We start from the raw sequence: 17,948 nt of genomic DNA, 5'->3' as shown, positions 1-17,948 counted from the left end.
AAACCGTAGGAGGTACTCCGAGCTATCGTTACTCCAAATAGACTCTTAAAAAAAAAATAGACTCTTCAGAGCAGGTTTCCAAGATGGAGTGCTTAGTCAATGCTCAGACTGTGCCAATGAGTGGAGCCAGGACTGCTGGGACTCAGTCTGGAAGCATATGTCCCTCATGAAATCAGATGACTGGTTCAAGATCCAACAGAGTGAGAATTAATTACATAGGACCGAGTGAACTGATTAAGGAAATTGCAGTGTGGTTATTTGCTTGGAATACTGATGGCGTTATTTTCAATGTTCTACTTGTACAGATATATGAGGAAACTTCCCTTCTTTCGCTGTAAACTATCTCCCATTCACAATTTAGTAGATCATGTATTTGTAAACTGATACCATTTTTATTTTTTTTAAGATTTTATTTATTTATTCATGAGAGACACAGAGAGAGAGAGACAGAGACACAGGTAGAGGGAGAAGCAGCCTCCATGCAGGCAGCCCAACATGGGACTCGATCCTGAGTCTCCAGGATCATGCCCTGGGCTGAAGGCAGCACTAAACCGCTGAGCCACGCGGGCTGCCCTGATACTAACCATTTTTAAATGTTAGCTGATCTTCACTTAACCTTCAGAATTCCAAAGCAAATACTTCTGCTGAGTTTTGTTCCACTTTTATATTGATATTTATATTGTATAGGTCCATTAAAAATCTATCTTCTTTTTTACAAAGATACAATTGAAAAAAACCAATTCTGCACCAAGGTCATCTATATGGTGTGTTTTGGCTTTTTTTAAGGAGGAGGGGAAAGGGAGAAGGAGAGAAAGAATTCTAAGCAGGCTCCATGCCCAAGGCAGAACCCATCATGGGGCTTTGATCTCACGACCCCGAGATCATGACCTGAGCTGAAATCAATAGTCAGACACTTAACTGACTGAGTCACCCAGGTGCCCCTATAGTGTGATATCTGAGAGTGATTTTTATTTAATCAAGGATAACCAGACCACTACTAGGGAGCAATGGTTGGTGTTGTATATGGAGCAAACGCCTATAAAACCCTCCCGAGAAAACTAATATGACGTCTGGCTTCCAGGATCTGTCTCTCAGGTAATAAGGAAGTCCACTCCCTGGCAGTCCAGAACCCTTGGCAAATTTTGGAGACCTCAAGAAGAGGAAAATTCACTGAGATTTATAGGCACAATATGCAAATTTTATCAGAGAAAGTCTTTGGGTCTCGGCTTCCTACCCTTGGGATAGAAGAATGATAGAGTCTGATTCAAGATTTGTCTTGAAAATTTCCAAAATGAAGTCTGTTCTTTGGAATTAAGAGTTGCTTAGTACTGTTAAGCTGAACAAATTCAAGGAGGCTATTCCAATTAATTAAGATTTTTGCTGCATCCATGTAAATAATCAGGCCACACATAATAAAATCAATCTTTGAAGATCAACAATAATTGTTGGGGGCTGTTCATTATCATGACGTGGAGAACACCATTAAAATAGTCCAAAATTTAAAAATAGGTAAGAGAGGGCAGCCCTGGTGGCTCAGCGGTTTAGCGCCGCCTTCAGCCCAGGGCGTGATCCTGAAGTCCCGCTATCGAGTCCCATGTCCAGTTCCCTGCATGGAGCCTGTTTCTCCCTCTGCCTGTGTCTCTGCCTCTGTGTGTGTGTGTGTCATGAATAAATAAATAAAATCTTTAAAAATAGGTAGGAGAGATTACTGAGTGTTCTTTCTGTGTGGCCTGTGCTTCACTGTCGTCTGAGATATTTTACAACTCTATAAGGAAAGAGAGGTATTTTGCATATTTCTGCCTTATAGATATGCAAATAATTTTCTGTCTAATGGAATGTATAACTCAAAAGTTACATCTTATTACTCTCTTGGAGAGTCAACCCTAGATTCTTAAATGAACTTTGAACCAATTCTTGTATCTTGCCAGTTCCCTCATTAACCAATGAGTTGAGCAAAATCTTTGTTTATACTTGCACAAGAGTCATGATTTTGCTTTTTTCTTTTTTAAAGTAGGCTCCATGCACAATGTAGAGCCCAATACAGGGCTGAACTCATGACCCTAAGATCAAGACCCAAGGTGAGATCAAGAGTAGGCCACTCAACCGAGCCACCCAGGCACCCAATGGTTTTGCTTCTGTTTATTTTTTTATATTTTTTAACGCTGCACTCTAAGAAAGAGAGGGGGGCAGCCCTGGTGGCTTAGCAGTTTGGCGCCGCCTTCAGCCCGGGGCGTGATCCTGGAGACCCAGGATGGGTCCCATGTCATCGGGCTCCCTGCATGGAACCTGCTTCTCCCTCTGCCTGTGTCTCTGCCTCGCTCTCCTTCTGTGTCTCTCATGAATAAATAAATAAATAAATAAATAAATAAATAAATAAATAATCTTAAAAAAAAAAGAAAAAAGAAAGAGGGGGGAAATAGTAGGACACAGGTAGAGAACTGCAAACAATTTGGAGTGGAGGAATTATTACCAGTCTCTATTGAGCACCTACTGTGTTGCAGGCACTGACCTTCATATCGTTACCACTTTTGATCCTCACAACAGTAAAACAGATATCAACAGGAGTGATGACTAATAATTTGGATATGCAGAACTCCACTGAAACTACTGTATTATACTACTTCTCAAGGAGAGAAATAGAAGATTGGCTTTGGAAGAAAAGTTGATGCAGATTGTAATGATTGTTAAGTACCAGGCCAAGGAGTGGAGTCTCAGCCCTAGGCAGTAGAAGGCTCCCCAGAACCAGTGACATAAGAAAACTATACCAATGGGCTTAACCTAGTAACTGCAACTAGGGTGGAAAAGGAAGAGATGGGAGGATGGTATTTTACCCTCCAACTGCATGCACTTTCCCTTTCTTACCACCCAGGTTCAATTGTGTCCTCCTCAAAGATATGTTCATGTCCTAACTCGTAGTACCTGAGAATGTGAATTATTTGGACTAAGGTCTTTGCCATGTCACTAAGTTTAGATTACGGTGAGCCCTAATCCAAGACTGGAATTATTCTAAAATGAGGGAAATTTAAACACAGAGACACAGGGGCACCTGGGTGGCTCAGTGGGTAAAGTGTCCGACTCTTGATTCGGCTCAGGTCATGATCTTGAGGGTCAGAAGACTGAGCTCTGCATCATGCTCTGTGCTAGGTGGGGAGTCTGCTTGAAGATTCTGTCTCTCTTCCTCTGCTCCTCTACCCCCCTCACCCCTGCTCATACACACTCTCTCTTTCTCTCTAGAAACAAACAAACACAGATACAGAGAATACCATGTGACAAAAGGGGCAGAGATTGGAGTGATATACTTATAAGCCAAGGAACACCAAGGATGGCCAAGCAGCCACCAGAAGCTAAGAAGAAGCAAAGAAGGATTGATCCTATCCCAGAGACCCTGAAAATGTCCTGATTTTGAACTTCTAGCATCCATAACCATGAGACAATAAATTTCTGCTGCTTTGAGCAACCATTTGTGGTCATTTGTTACAACAGTCCTGGGAAATTAATATAGATTTTGGAGCCAAGAAATGGGGTGAAAATCACCTTAAGTGTAGAAGTGGTTTTGCAATTGGGTAATGGATAGGGGAAGGAGGAATCCTGGGGTACAGGACAGGAAAGGCCTAGATAGCCCTGAAGAGACTATTGATGGAAAGATGAACATGAAGGGCACTTTCTGGTGAGGTCCCAGATCGAGGTGGGGACTACATTGCTAGACACTGGAGGAAAGGTGGTGCTTGTCACAAAGTGGCGAGGAAATTGGCTGAATGGAGTTCTACTGCTGGGTGGACAGCAGGCTGTGTGAGCGATGAACTGGAATATTCAGCTGAGGAGGTTTTTGAGAAAAGTGAGGAAGGTGCACACCTTGCTGGTTTCTCCTTGCTACTTACCGTAAAAATGCAAGAGGAAAGAGACTGGCGATGCATCTGCCAGCCAAGGAGCACTAAGATGGCCAGCGACTAGCAGAGCCCAGGACGAAGCAAGCAAGGCTCTCCCCCTAGAGCCTTCAGAGACAGTGCGGCTCTGCTGCCATCTCGCTTTTGGACTCCGGAGCAGAAATCACATTCTGTTGTTTCAAGCTTGAGTTTGGGGCAATCTGTGAGAGCAGGGCTAGGAGCTTTCTATGTCACCTTCCCCCCTCCTCTGCCTTTCCACCGGCCTACATTTTGTCCCATCCTCTTAACACCCCAAAGTTCTCCCCTCTGCACTACACAGTGCGAGAAAGGGTGAATTCCATTGACCACGTTCTTCCTCATTTTCCACAACATATCTGGCCCAGATGGACCACGGATCTCAGTGATAAGAGAAGCTGTGGCTTTCTCAGGAGAATTTAGATTTAAATCCTCCAAAGTATTTAGTCTTTGTCAACAATATACACAACACCAAAACAAAAACTAAAAATTGTTTCTTTTAAAGAGAAAGAGAAGGGTGCCTGTGTGGCTCAGCCAGTTAAGCATCTGCCTTCAGCTTAGGTCATGATTTGTGGGTCCTGGATGGAGCCCCGAATGGGGCTCACTGCTCAGGGGGGAGTCTGCTTCTCCCTCTGGCTCTGCGTCTTCCCCTCCCCTGCTCATGCACGTGCTCTCTCTCACATACATACATACATACAATCTTTTAAAAAAGAGAATGAGAAGGAGAGAGAAGGAACTTAAGGCCTGGCAGTACAGGTAAGGCCTCCTGAACTCTTCAGGGGGGCAGGCAGCCTATTCAGGTGGAGTGAGCTGAAGGGGTGATAAGCCCCCTCTGCCTAAAAGGTAGAAGCATGCCCCAGCATGCCCCAGCAAGAGCCAATCCCACACTCTTAGAGAATACCAAAACCACTCAAAAGAATTTTTTATCTTAATCAGCATGGGAGTGTCTCTCCCACTAATATGTGAAATGCAGTCAGTGGGAAGTGTGTGGGTCTGATTCAATCTATGGCTTAGAGATTATCAAAAAACAAGACAAAAATCCATAACCCCTGTGAGCCCCAGTATCTTTATTGATAAGATGATAGGGAAGTACTAGATTATCTAAACTTGACGCCAACTATAGAATTATATCATATGATAATATTCGGGCCTCGCCCGCTAAGGATAAATCCCCGGACTCTCCCACTGGTATGAGCCGTAAGCCCTGACCCACTCAGCCACACGACTTCTCAGATGTTGGTTGGTTATAGTTATAAACCTCCACTGTGGAGCAGGGAATCTGTGGTCCTCAAAGGGAGACCACAAGCAGGGGCTGGGGCTCTGGGCTTGAGGGGTCTGCCGGAAAGGAGCAGTATGAGGCTGGACCTTCTTCTCCCAGTGCTTGTGAGTCACTAGGGCCATCAGAATGGACAGTTATGGACAGTTCCCAAAACCAGCTTTACTTACCACCTGGCACCAACAGCCAAAAAAGCAAGAAGCAAGGAAACAGGCATGTTTCTGCTAGTCTCAACATACACACACAGTTCCCTTCCTCACTTGTCCATAGACTTTTCTGCCCCACAACTCCAAACCCCACAGTGTTTGCTTGGATAGCCCCCAGATTCTTAACCATTCCATGGTGGAAGAGGCCACTCAGGACAACAGGAATCAGGGAAAGAATTCAAAGCTGCCAGAACCAGCCCATACACTCAGTGACTTGCTCTCTCTCTTCTGGGATTTACAATTAAGTTGGCACACCCTGTGCTATTACCGTAATTTCTTTCTTTTGGTTTCAATGCACGTCTTTTGTTGCTTCACTCCAATCTTCCTGTAAGATAGTGCTTCCAAGTGCTTTACCACAAATGATGAACATGATAAATAATACTCTGACATGATAAATAAAACTCTGACAAGGGGGGCAGGTGATGCCTGAGTGGCAAAGTTGGTTAAATGTCTTGGTTTCAGCTCAGGTCGTAATCTCGGGGTGGTGCACCTCATCTGGTCCCGTGTTTGTTGGGGAGTCTGCTTCCTCTCTCCCTCCCCCTCTGCCCCTCCCCCCGTGCTCTATCTCTCTCTAAAATAAATTTTTAAATCTTTAAAGAAAAGTGAAAAAAATGCTGACAAGGGACAAAAGTAATGTATATGTCAACATCACAGCTTAGTATTTTCTCGTTCCCATAATCCCCTATAATTTCAAGAAACAAGCAACCTTTATTGTAAATTCACTTGTGTACAGAAACACATGCATCCTTGATGGCATGAACACTATATATATATATATATATATATATATATATAGTGTCAAAAAATATATTTTTTTTCCTTTTTTAAAATTTAAATTCAGTTTGCCAACATATGGTAGAAAATAAAATAAAAAAGAAACCCATGCATCTTATCTCAGGTGCAGCCATTTCCTGCCTCAGCTCCCCGCGAGTCTGTTTCCTCACCACTTCCTCCCTGAGCTGCGGCCACAGCACAGGTCCCAAAGGCAAGCTTACAGGCCCATGTCTTCCTCTATTTTTTAAGATTCATTGATTGATTTTTTGATTGATTTAACAGAGAGAGTGAGCAAGAGAGAGCACAAGCAGCAGGAACAGGAGAGGGAGAAGCAGACTCCCCAGCTGAACAGGGAGCCTGACTCCAGGCTTAATCTCAGTACCCTGTATCATGACCTGAGCTAAAGTCAGAAGCTTGACCAACTGGGCCCCCCAGGTGCCCCCATGCCATGTTCTCTTATTTGTGCGTGCTGCTGTGCTCCCAGGGGGGGACTGGAGGAGGAAGGCAGGACCAGGGAGCCATTCCATGATGAGGATGGCACTGACCTCTACACAGGACTCTCTCCCCTTCCATCTGCAGGCTGATGCCAGGTTGAGGACGAAGAGGGGTTTTCCTGGGAATCTCCAACCCACATAAGGGCCTGGGTCTGAACAAGCACAGCATTTTAGACTCTGACATGAGCTGAACCAAATCAGCTCCGCTCTACATGGGTACAGGTGCACCTGGAGGTTGCTATCTTTCAAAATTTTAACAAATTTTAACACAAAGCCTAAATAGCTAAGAAACAGCTGAGCAGCCTCATTGTTCTTGACTATTATTTAGTCAAGAAAGAAACGGAACTTGAACATTGTGTTTACGTGACTCAGTTTTAAGCTGTGAAAGAGCACACGTGACTATTTGGAGATGGAGGGTGACACCAGCATTTCTCTGGCCCTCTGTAAGGATTCCAGATCTGCACACAGCAGGAGACCGGGACTCCAGATACAACTGCCACCTGGCTCTCCATGTGGCAACATTTCCTTCAAGTACAACAGATATCAACAGCACGGTAGAAACAAAACTATACAAAATCCAGCACCCAGAAGCAAGAGGGAAGCAAGGTGGCTGGGGTTTGATCAACTACTGACATGCTTCCACTTCCAGAATGCACCGTGAAGAACCAGGCAGACTTCTTACTGGTGGAGAAGCTACAACTGGTCAGTTATTTCAAAAAAAACTTAGTCTCTAAGAGTTGTTCCAAGGTCATATAGCAAACAAAGAAATATTTATTTTTTTAAAAAATACACTAACCCTTAGTAAGAACAGTGAGTCTGTGACACTTAGGCCATAACCTGCTTCTTCCCTTCCAACTCAGCTCATCTAGGAGGAACCTGCATTCTGGGCAGGTGTGGCCAAGAAGGTGGGGCTCCCGCTCTCCTCGGCTAACCAGTAAGACTACCGTATCTTAGAAATAGGTGTGAGTGCGCAACCTTTCTCATCCCCTCTGATTCTGGTTGTGGAAACTAAACTCTTGGTGGGTGCAGCCAGCAGCACCCTCCTGTTCCTCTACTCACAGGGCAGCGGCCGCACCCCAGAGCCAGCAGGCTGCCAACACTGGCGGCCCAGCTGCCCACAGTCCAGTTCGCTCAGAGGACAGCAGGTCCACGGTGGGAGAGGCAAGTTGAAAAGACCAGAGGCTATCATCCCCTGCTCTGGGCCTAGGCCTCCTTTACTAGGAAATTCAAGTCAAAGGCTACTCTTTGAAAAGAATGAACATTTTGTGGGACAAGCAATTTAGAGGAGACTGGTAACCCTACAAGCGATTCAAGAAAAATCACAGGCCAGCCAGCTGGCCAGAGAGAATCAAGAAAAGAAGCATCTAAGGAGAGTCCTTTTAGGGTCAGAGAAAAGCTGAAAGACTGGCCACAGAAGCCACTCTCTGTGGATTTAGTTAAATCAGACTGTGGAACAATTTATGTCCCAAGGCCTTCTAAACAACCAGAGAACAATCAGCTGGCAATTCGTAGGCTTACAGCTGAGTGTTGTACCAACAGAGGCATGCAGAGTAGCAGAGCGATTAGGGAAAAGAGATAAGAGTACTGCTACAACTACTGTCACTCCATGACTGTGTGCAGGTTCCAGGTTATACCTTGTGAGGGGCGCACCTGAGGTTTCACACCACAGGAGTTTAGCCAAGATGGTAAGCACGGCCACACAAAGCTGAAATGAAGTGACCAGAGCAGACATCCCTGCCTCATTTCCGATCACAGGGACTAGGCTTTCAGATTTTCGTCATGAACTAGGATGCTAGCCATGTGATTTTCCATAGACGCCCCTCACCAGGTTATGAAAGTTTCTTTCTTCCTTTCTTTTTTAAAGATTTTATTTAATGATTGATGAGAGACAAAGAGAGAGAGGTAGAAATACAGGTAGAAGGAGAAGCAGACTCCCTGCAGGGAGTCCAATTCAGGACTTGATCCCAGGACCCCGGGATCATGACCTGAGCCAAAGGCAGACGCCCAACCACTGAGCCACCCATGTACTCCTGGAAGTCTCCTTCTATTTCCAGTCTGTTGAGTGTTTTTATTATGAAAGGCTGTTCAGTTTTGTCAAATGCTTTCTCTGAATCTATTATGCTGAGATATTGTCTCCATAGCTTTCTTTATTTCTCTAAGTGTGATTTCCATCAGTTCCTTAAATGCACTTATAATTGCTGCTTTGAAGCCCTGTCTTCAAATCCAATATCCAGGGGCTCTCACATGCCATTCCTGTGGCCTGATTGTTTCCAGTACGTGGGTCATACTTTCTTGTTTTGATGTATATCTTGTAGTTCTTGTTAAAAACTGGGCAGCTGAGGTAACATAGCATATAGTAGCTCATCTGCAAACTGATCCCCTTTCTGCTTTTCTAGGCCTTGATTTGCTATCCTTCGCATGTCAATAAGAATACAGAAATTATATTTTAAGAACAAAATAGAAATTCTCCAGTTGAAAAGTATAATAATTGAAATGAAGAATACACCTGTGGGGCTCAATAATAGATTCAAGCTGGGTGAAGAAAGAATCAGTGAATTTGAAGCTATAGTAATTATAAACATATATGAACTTCACAATCAAGCCCTGAAACATACAAAGCAAAAAAATAACAGAAGTCAAGGACAAATAGACAATTTGACAATAAGCTGTAGGCTTCAATACCCCACTTTGAACAGTGTGTACAGCAACTAATCAGAAGGTCAAAAGAGAAAGAGATGTGACCAACACCATAAACCAATTGGGCCTACCATTGGAACAGTCTACTCAACAAAGTAGAATACATATTTTTTTCAAGGGCACAAAGAATGTTCTCCTAACTATGATCAATAGGCCATAAAATGAGCCTCAATAAATTTAAGAGGCTTAAAATCAGTATGATGTGGGTAAGCTCCTTTACATCAGTCCTGGCAATATTTTTTTGGATTTGACCCCAAAAACAAAGGCAATGAAAGATAAAATAAATAAATGCAATGACATCAAACTAAAAGCTTCTGCACAGTGAAGGAAACCATCAACAACATGAAAAGGCAACCCAATGAATGGGAGAAAATGTTTGCAAATCACATATGCGATAAAGGGTTAATATCCAAAGTATATGAAGAACTCATATAATTCAAACATTAAAAAAAAAAAAAGCAATTCAAGAAGCACTTGGGTGGCTCAGTTGGTTAAGTATCTACCTTCAGCTCAGGTCATGATCTCAAGGTCCTGGGATGGAGCCAGAAACAGGTTCTCTGCTCAGTGGGGAGTCTGCTTCTCCTTACCCCTCTGCCTTTCCCCCTCATGCTCACTCTCTCTCTCATATAAATAAATAAAATCTTAAAACAACAGCAACAACAACAAGCAATTCAATTTTTAAAAGGGCAGAGGAACTAAATAGACATTTTTTTCCAAAGAAGACATACAAATGGCTGATAGGTAACATGAAAAGTGTTCCGTGTCATTACCGTCAGGAAAATGCAAATCAAAACAACAATGAGATGTCCCCTCATACCTGTCAGAATGGCTGTCATCAAGAATAGAAGAGACAGCAAGTGTTGGCAAGGATGTGGAGAAAGGGGGACCCTTGTGCACTGCTGGCGGGAATGTAAATTGGTGCAGCCACTGTGGAAAGCAGTATGGAGGGCCCTCCAAAAATTACAGATAGAATTACCATGTAATCCTGTAATCCCTTCTGGGTATTTACCTAAGGGAAATGAAAGCAGCATCTTGAAGAGATATCTGCACTCCCATGTCCGCTGCAGCATGATTCACAAGGGCCAAGACATGGAAACCACCAAAGTGTCCATCTGTAGATAAATGGATAAAATATATATATGTATATTGATAGGTAGATAGATAGATAGATAGATAGATAGATACAGATATATAGATATAAATGTTATATTCAGCCACAAGAAAGAAGAATCTTGTCATTTGCAACATGGGTGGAACTTGAAGGCATTGTCCTAAATGAAATAAGCCAGACACAAAACAACAGATACGTACAATATCACTTCTACGAGGAATTTTAAAAAGCCAAACTCATAGAAATGGAGAGTATAGTAGTAGTTACCAGGGGCTGAAGGACAGGGGAATGGGGAAGATATTGGTCAAAGAGTACAAAGTTCCAGTTATAAAATGAGTAAGTTCTGGGGGTCTAATGTGCAGCACAGTGGTGAGAGTTAATAGCACTCTATCTATAAGAAGTTGCTAAGAGAGTAGATGATCTTAAATGTTGTCACTCAAGGGCAGCCCGGGTGGCTCAGCGGTTTAGCGCCGCCTTCAGCCCAGGGCCTGATCCTGGAGACCCGGGATCGAGTCCCACATCCAGCTCCCTGCATGGAGCCTGCTTCTCCCTCTGCCTGTGTCTCTGCCTCTCTTTCTGTGTCTCTCATGAATAAATAAATAAAACCTTTAAAAAAATGTTGTCACTCAAAAAAAAAAAAAAAGCAATGGTAATTCTGTGTTGTGATGCAGGTGTTAACTAATAATCCTATGGCCTTAATCATTTTGCAACATGTAAGTGCATCAAATCAACACTGTGTCCTCTAAACTTACACAGTGTTACAATTCAATTATATCTCATTAAAGCTGGGGAGAGGGACAAGATGGAGGGTAGTGGGGTAGGTATCATCACTAGAGAGAATGAGCTGGCGAGAATGGGTAAAAAGATCCCAGCCATTTAGCTTTGGTTGAAGTTAACTCCAGAAAGTTTAAGTGAGTTAGGCAAGATCTGAGCTGATTAATGACCTACCCAGTTCCAGGGTCCGTATCACCATATCCTGTTGTAGCCTTCTCTCCACATAACGGCTGGCTATTTTACTCACCTCCCCCATGACCCTCCTGAGAGAGGAAACCGAAATTCAGGTCTGAGGCTAGTTTAAGCCTTGTATGAAAAATTTACATTCCCTTCCTGCTGTCTGATCTTTAATAACTGGAAAAGTCCTCCTTCTCTTTAAGAAAGATGAGACTGGCATCTGGGCAGCTCAGGGGTTAAGCATCCACCTTTAGCTCAGGGCGTAATCCCAGGGTCCTGGGATTGAGTCCCGCCTCAGGCTCCCAACAGGGAGCCTGTTTCTCCCTCTGCCTATGTCTCTGCCTCTCTGTGTCTCTCATGAATAAACAAATAAAATCTTAAAAAAAAAAAAAGAATGATGAGACTCGCAGAGAAGACCACACCAGTGACCCTGTCCACACTGATCTCCAGTCAAGCCTCCTCCCTGAATCCTGCCCTGGGGAGGGAGACTCTCAGGAGGCCATTTCATAGGAAAACACCCCCAAGAATAAAAGGCAACTGGAGATACGATTCGTGGGTAGAGGCTGGAACTGAACACAGGCCTCAGAAGTCTAAACTGCTCTTCTCTTGAGGTTACAGCCTGTGCTGGGGACAAGATGGGGTGTCATGGGGACCAGTGGGAAACATCACCATCATCTAAAGCAGGGGGTGAGGTTTGCATGGGAAAGGATGTAGAGGTGCCACTGGCTGCCCCATGTTCCTGTCCCTTTAAGTCGGCACCCCTGGGCCCTCCCTCTGGGGCTCTGAGCTCTGAGAGGCCCTGACTTCCTCCCTGCGCTGGGAGGAGCAGCATTCTGTGCTCAAGACCAACTGAAGGGAAAACACTAGGTCAGGGGCCTCTCCAGCCAACGTCAAAGCCTGTCACCATCGCTGCTGGAAAGGTGAGCCCATACGGGGAAGGGGGTCGCCCAGGTGTGGGAGCTGTGAAGACTTCAGGACCTGTGTGTAGCTCACTGAGTGAGTACCCGCACCCTACCCGCACCCTACTTCCTCTGAGGAGGGGGCGTGGGATCTAGAAAGGACACCTTCACACTTCCAGGCTTTTGAGGATGCTTTGAGTTTCAAAGAAAGTAAGTTCAGGGCACCTGCATGGCTCAGTCAGTGAAGCATCTGTCTTGGGCTCAGGTCATGATCCTTGGGGCTGAGATGGAGTCCCGTATCGGGCTCCCTGCTCCACCTGTGGAGAGTCTCCCTCTGCCTCTGCCTCCCTCTCTCTCTGTCTCTCATGAATAAGTAAATAAAATTTAAAAAGAAAAAAAAGTAAGTTCAGAAGTGGTAAGTATCTCCTCCAGCTGTGGAGTGCACACCTTCATATTTGGGACTCAATCCTTTCTCCTTCCCTAATCCCCTACTAGTAATAAAGGTATTTGCTAGAAGGAACTGCAGGAACACGGCACCCCAGAGAAGCCTGCAAAAACTCCCTGAGTGCATATGCAGCAAATGCCAAAGGTATTACTGCGGCCTGTCTGATCTCAGAAGGCATTACAAAGTGAAAGTTATGTATGTGAGCTGGATCCTCCTCAAACACTCCCCCTCCTCAGCCCTGTGCAGACAGGGACTTCCAGGAGCCAGCGACCATGATGAACAAGGTCTTCAAATCCTTGCCCTACATGTGCCTTTACACATCCCTTTCCCCGGGGCCCGAGCCACCCAGGGCTCTGGGGGCTGCGGGCCCTCTTCACACTCGGCTGTAAATGATGGGGCTGGACAGGAGGAATGGCTCAGAAACTCAGAGTATGGACCAAATGCATTACAATGCATTACAATGCATTACAACCACTCACTCCAATCCCAAGGGCTGGGGCGAGACATCCCTATTTTATTTTTAAAGTACAGATCTGTTAATTGAAATGTCAAAGAATTATATATTTTAAAGATTCCCTAGATACTTCCAAAAGATAGCAGGTTCAGAAGCACTGGACTAAATAATCTCCAATGCCATTTAAGATTACAGGAGTCTCCATGTTTTACATTCTTCTATGACTACGACCTTTGTAACCCCAGATTACAGCTCTCAAAAACTCTGGAAGAGCTTTCCAAATCCCCATCCAAACCTTGTAAGGGGTTCCAAAGAGCCCAGGAGTTCAGTGAATTGCCTACAGCACACTTTCTCATTTCCAGCATTGACAAGGACTTCATGCTGTAGCTACTTTCTTGTTCTGTGCACTGAATCTTCTGGCTGTTTCTTCACTTCTGCTCAGGGGTCAGTTATAGGACTTTGCTGATTTGGATGCATAAGATAACTAATCACCTAAGGCCTGTGGAGTGAACTTTACTGAGGACTTTGGGGACGTGGCAAGGGTGTTACTGCAGAAACACAAAAAGCTTTGGACTGAGTATCAGGCAATCCAGGGGCACAGGCTGTGTGCTTGTGTCCAGGCACTCCGGTGCTCAGGCAAACTTGTTCACTGAGTGTTTAACTGCATTAAACCAGGTCGGAATTGGGTAAAATCACTTACTCTGAGAGGCCTCAGATTCGGGGCAAGGACAGTAGGAGCCAGAGGGCAGTGGCCCATGTCTCCAGCACACAGATCATATTCAGACAAATTGCACAAGCAAAGTGTTTGGTTTTCTGAGAGCTGATCATAGGCTCTTCAGATCAGATATATTCTCTTTCTAATTTCCAAAAACAAAAGGCAAATTCTCTTCTTGCTTTTTCCCCAGGCCAACCACCCTCAGGCGGTTCCCCAAGTCACTGAGCAAATTCCTGATTCCCAGGGTTTTCCAAAGTCTCCCCTGGCTGTGGAACCTCCTGGGAAAACTTAGTACCCACAGCTTAGGTCACTGACACAGAACTACCTGGGAAAACTAGCATCTAAAGCTCCCTCGCTGACACAGAGGATGCGCTATAATCTGCCCTCTGCTTTCTGTATTTGGGGTCCCTGGAAAGACAAGACAAGCCCCCAAAAGTTCTCACGGTATCCTTCCAACGCTAGCCAGGTCCTTCCAATGTTTTTCGCTAAATTCTGATGTTCAGGGGAAGGTAGGAACCGTGCCTTTTTCACTGTGGTGTCACCAGCTCTTTGGACCTTGCCTGACCCATTGTAAGTAGGGGTGACAGATGAATGAATGAGCGAGTGAACCAACCAATTGTGTTTGGAACTCTTTCAGGCAAGCATGGGAGGACGGAAGATGGCAAGAGATGAAGAAAATGCCTATGGTAAGAACCTACATCCTGGGGTGTACTTGCCCCCAGGTGCCGCCTCTGGGGAAGCCGGTGATGGGATAACTCAGAACTGGGCAGAACCAAATCCTGAGGTGTCTCCAGGCTGGGGTGAAGCAGCAAGAGCCCCGGATTTGCCTTTTCGCTGCATCTCTGCCCCTGCCCCACTGTGAGATAGTAAGTTCTCTGACTAGTCTGTGCCTCCAATCCCAAAGGGTAAAATGAGGATAAGACATCTACCGTGACACCACCCCCCCCCAGAAGAGGATGTGGAGGGTACAACACCATGTAGTAGGTGGAACACGATTCCACACAGGTAGAATGTGCGAGAGAACAAGGATGGGGGCGTCACAGGTATCTTCTTGGCAGCAGGTTTAAGAGCCAGGGAGGAACGGAGGGGGTGGGTGGGAAGAAGGGGAGAGACCCTGGGAGAAACAATTCTGTCGCCACTCCCATTTGTGCAGAAGGGTCTAACACTCAGATTAAGCAACCTGCCCAGGGTCACGCTGCTGGCACGCGCTGGGGGCTGGCATCCCAGCCCGGGTGCCCGGGCTCCAGGCAGCACTTCACCTGGACGCCTCCCGCGTCCTCCGCCTCTCCTGGCCCGGACCGGGCGCCTGGGAGCAGTGGCCCAGAGGCCTCGGGAGTTGTCAAGTGCGCCACAGCCCTGCACGGTGCGCACCACCCAAGACGCCCTGGGCTGCAGTCTCGGGCCTGCCATCGTCCAGGGGTCCACCTCCCCGCCCCCGCCACCGATGCGCACCGGCCGGGGGGGCTGATCCAGGTGCAGGTGCACAAGCTGCAGCCAAAGAAGGAAGAGAGACGCTAAAGACGCCCCAGGTCTGACCAGAGCGAGGGCCTGGGAACAGCCCGGGTGCAGAAGCAGAAGCCCAAGGCGCCGGTGCTCTCCTGGGTTCCCCGGGGCACCGCGGCCCACGCCTCCTCTGCCGTCCCCACAGGTCGCGAGGACGGGGACGACGCGCCCCCCGCACGCGAGCCCCGGCTCGGGCTAATCCTGGTCGGCAGGACCGGCGCGGGCAAGAGCGCCACGGGCAACAGCATCCTGGGCCACAGGAGCTTCCCGTCCAGGCTCGCCGCCGCCCCGGTGACCAGGACGTGCGCCCTGGGGAGCCGCCGCTGGGCCGGCTGGCGCGTGGAGGTCACCGACACCCCGGACCTCTTCAGCGCCGAGGGCCGCCGCGCCGACCGGGGCTGCGCCGAGCGGGGCCGCTGCTACCTGCTGTCGGCGCCCGGGCCGCACGCGCTGCTGCTGGTCACCCAGCTGGGCCGCTTCACCGCCCAGGACGAGCAGGCGGTGCGCGGCGTCCGCGAGCTGTTCGGGCCCGGCGTGCTGGCGCGGGCCGTCGTGGTCTTCACCCGCCGCGAGGACCTGGCGGGGGCCTCGCCTCACGACTACGTGCGCGCCACCGACAACCGCGCGCTGCGGGCCCTGGTGGCCGAGTGCGGCGGCCGCGTGTGCGCGCTGGACAACCGGGCAGAGGGCGCCGAGCGCGAGGCGCAGGCGGGGGAGCTGCTGGCGCTGGCGGCGCGGCTGGCGCGGGAGCACGCGGACGCGCCGTTCACCAACGACGTGTACCGCCTGGCGGTGGAGCTGCGCGGCTCGGCCCCGGACGGCGGGCTCCGGCGGGTGTGCGAGCGGCTGGCGGCCGGCGGCCCGGGGCGGGGGCGGCGGGGGCGGGGGCGGTGGCGGCGGGTGCTCGTGCTGCTGGGGGGCGCGCTGCTGCTCGGCCTGCTGCTCTGCCGCCTGCGGTCCCCGGCCTTGCAGGAGATCAGTCCGGACTGACCCTGCAGCTCGGACCTCATCTCACCCGATAACCACTTCGCCGCCGGTGGGGTGCCCCTGCACGGCCCCGGGCTCGTCGTGCCCCATCCCTACCGGTACGACCTGTTCAGAGCCCCACCGGGGCCGCTCTCCCGGGAGCGGGAGACCTCCTGGGACGTGACCTTCCCTGAGCTCTCCTTTCACTGACACCCAACCTCCAGCGTTGGCTTTGTCTCTTCTCCACTGACCTCGGGGGGGGGGGGGGGGGGGGGGGGGGGGGCCTTTCCCTGTCATTGGATAGTCTTCGCTCCTTTTTTTTGCCCTGGCGTCCCGTGGACTCCCCGAAAGCCACAGGGCAACAGGCGTCACAGAGCAAAGCCTCACTCCCTATTCGTGTATTTGAGTTGAATCTGAGTTTAATAAATACATATACTAAAGAGTCACTTCCCGTTAAAGGAAATCGATATTTCCATTGGTGGTACATGTCTTTTTTGCCTTATATTCCCATTAAACGACACGACTCCTGTTATTCCTCACCCTGTCTGCAAAAACCACACACCCCAGTGCCCGTGCACACACGCACACATGCAGGCATATGATCCTAAGAATACACTGGAGTAAAACCATCTTTGTACCAGCAAGGCAATGTCTCCCTGGGCATGGCCATTCCTGCCCCCTCAGCAGCCAAAGGCAGATGGGTGTACAGGTCCAGAAGAATAGGCAGAGAGCCCTAATTCCTCAGGGGTTATTAAGAGCCTGCAGAAAGTTAACTCCCAAAGAGGAGTTTGTTCACTGGCTCACACACTCACAGGGTAAGGTTACACTTTTCAACTCAGGGATAGATAAAACATTTGGGGCACCTGGGTGGCTCAGGGATTGAGCATCTGCCTTGGGCTCAGGTCGTGACTTCGGGGTCCTGGGATCAAGTCCTGCATGGGGCTCCCTGCAGGGAGCCTGCTTCTCCCTCTGCCTCCGTCTCTGCCTTTCACTCTGTGTCTCTCATGAATAAATTCCTTTTTTTTTTTTTTTTATAAGAGGTTTGGAATTTTTTCTTTTATTTCAATCTCAGTAAGAGGAGGGCAAACAGTCTTGTAGGCCAACTGGTGAAATGATGTGAGGTGCAGAGTCATCTTCTTCATCTCCGGTGTGTCTCTGGGAGGGTCAGCTCTCTGGTCCAGGTCAAATGAGCCGGGTTAGCCTACATCAAGCCCCCTAACTCCCTATCTCTCCACCCATGTTTGCTTTGTCTGGAACACCTCCACCCTCATGCACAAACTCAAGCTCCTCTCTGATACTGCTGCTTCCAAATCTCTTCCTTCTCATGCCCCCTACCCAGTTGCCCTCACAGCCAGGGATTTTCAGATTACTGATGACCTCAGATTACTAATGAGATGCATATACATGAGCACAAATTGCAGAGAGAGGCCCACAGTCCTGCATGGAAGCCATGCAGACACTAACAGGAACTCTGATGCCAAATGCTGAGATTTTAAATTCCCCCGGCTGCAAAGGTCATTTTGGCTTAAGGGGTTGTGTGCAGATCCCAGCAGAATAC

The 17,948-nt window shown here is 47.9% G+C and overlaps 2 protein-coding genes across 3 annotated transcripts in view; one reads left to right on the top strand and one right to left on the bottom strand.

Annotated features, from left to right (window-relative positions):
* The window catches only part of GIMAP4 (GTPase, IMAP family member 4), a 32,653-nt gene extending 22,236 nt beyond the window's left edge, over positions 1-10,417 (bottom strand). Inside the window, exon 1 of the mRNA XM_049094937.1 lies at positions 10,356-10,417. Coding sequence (XP_048950894.1) covers positions 10,356-10,402 — 47 coding nt within the window. The 5' untranslated portion in view covers positions 10,403-10,417. The remainder of the gene's footprint in view (positions 1-10,355) is intronic.
* Positions 10,418-11,851: 1,434 nt separating this feature from the next.
* On the top strand, positions 11,852-16,836 carry GIMAP1 (GTPase, IMAP family member 1). Of its 2 annotated transcripts, none has more exons than XM_025453039.3 (3): positions 11,852-12,328; positions 14,559-14,607; positions 15,570-16,836. In XM_025453039.3, the coding sequence occupies exons 2-3, from the start codon at positions 14,565-14,567 to the stop codon at positions 16,412-16,414; spliced, it is 888 nt and encodes a 295-aa protein (XP_025308824.1). In that variant the 5' UTR covers positions 11,852-12,328; positions 14,559-14,564; the 3' UTR covers positions 16,415-16,836. The 2 variants fall into 2 exon arrangements, with proteins under 2 accessions (XP_025308824.1, XP_025308833.1); XM_025453048.3 differs by having other exon boundaries at positions 11,852-12,404.
* The last annotated feature ends 1,112 nt before the right edge of the window (positions 16,837-17,948 follow it).

This window comes from Canis lupus, chromosome 16 (genome assembly GCF_003254725.2).
Source record: "Canis lupus dingo isolate Sandy chromosome 16, ASM325472v2, whole genome shotgun sequence".
NCBI lineage: Eukaryota > Metazoa > Chordata > Mammalia > Carnivora > Canidae > Canis > Canis lupus.
Note: the sequence above shows the minus strand (reverse complement) of the source record. Positions and strands in the feature narration are given on the sequence as shown.

Excerpts from the sequence above, each read along its gene's own strand:
- GIMAP1 (XM_025453039.3), top strand. The coding sequence starts at position 14,565 with ATGGGAGGACGGAAGATGGCAAGAGATGAAGAAAATGCCTATG. Across the intron at positions 14,608-15,569 it reads AGATGAAGAAAATGCCTATG|GTCGCGAGGACGGGGACGAC; the intron begins GTAAGAACCTAC and ends CCGTCCCCACAG.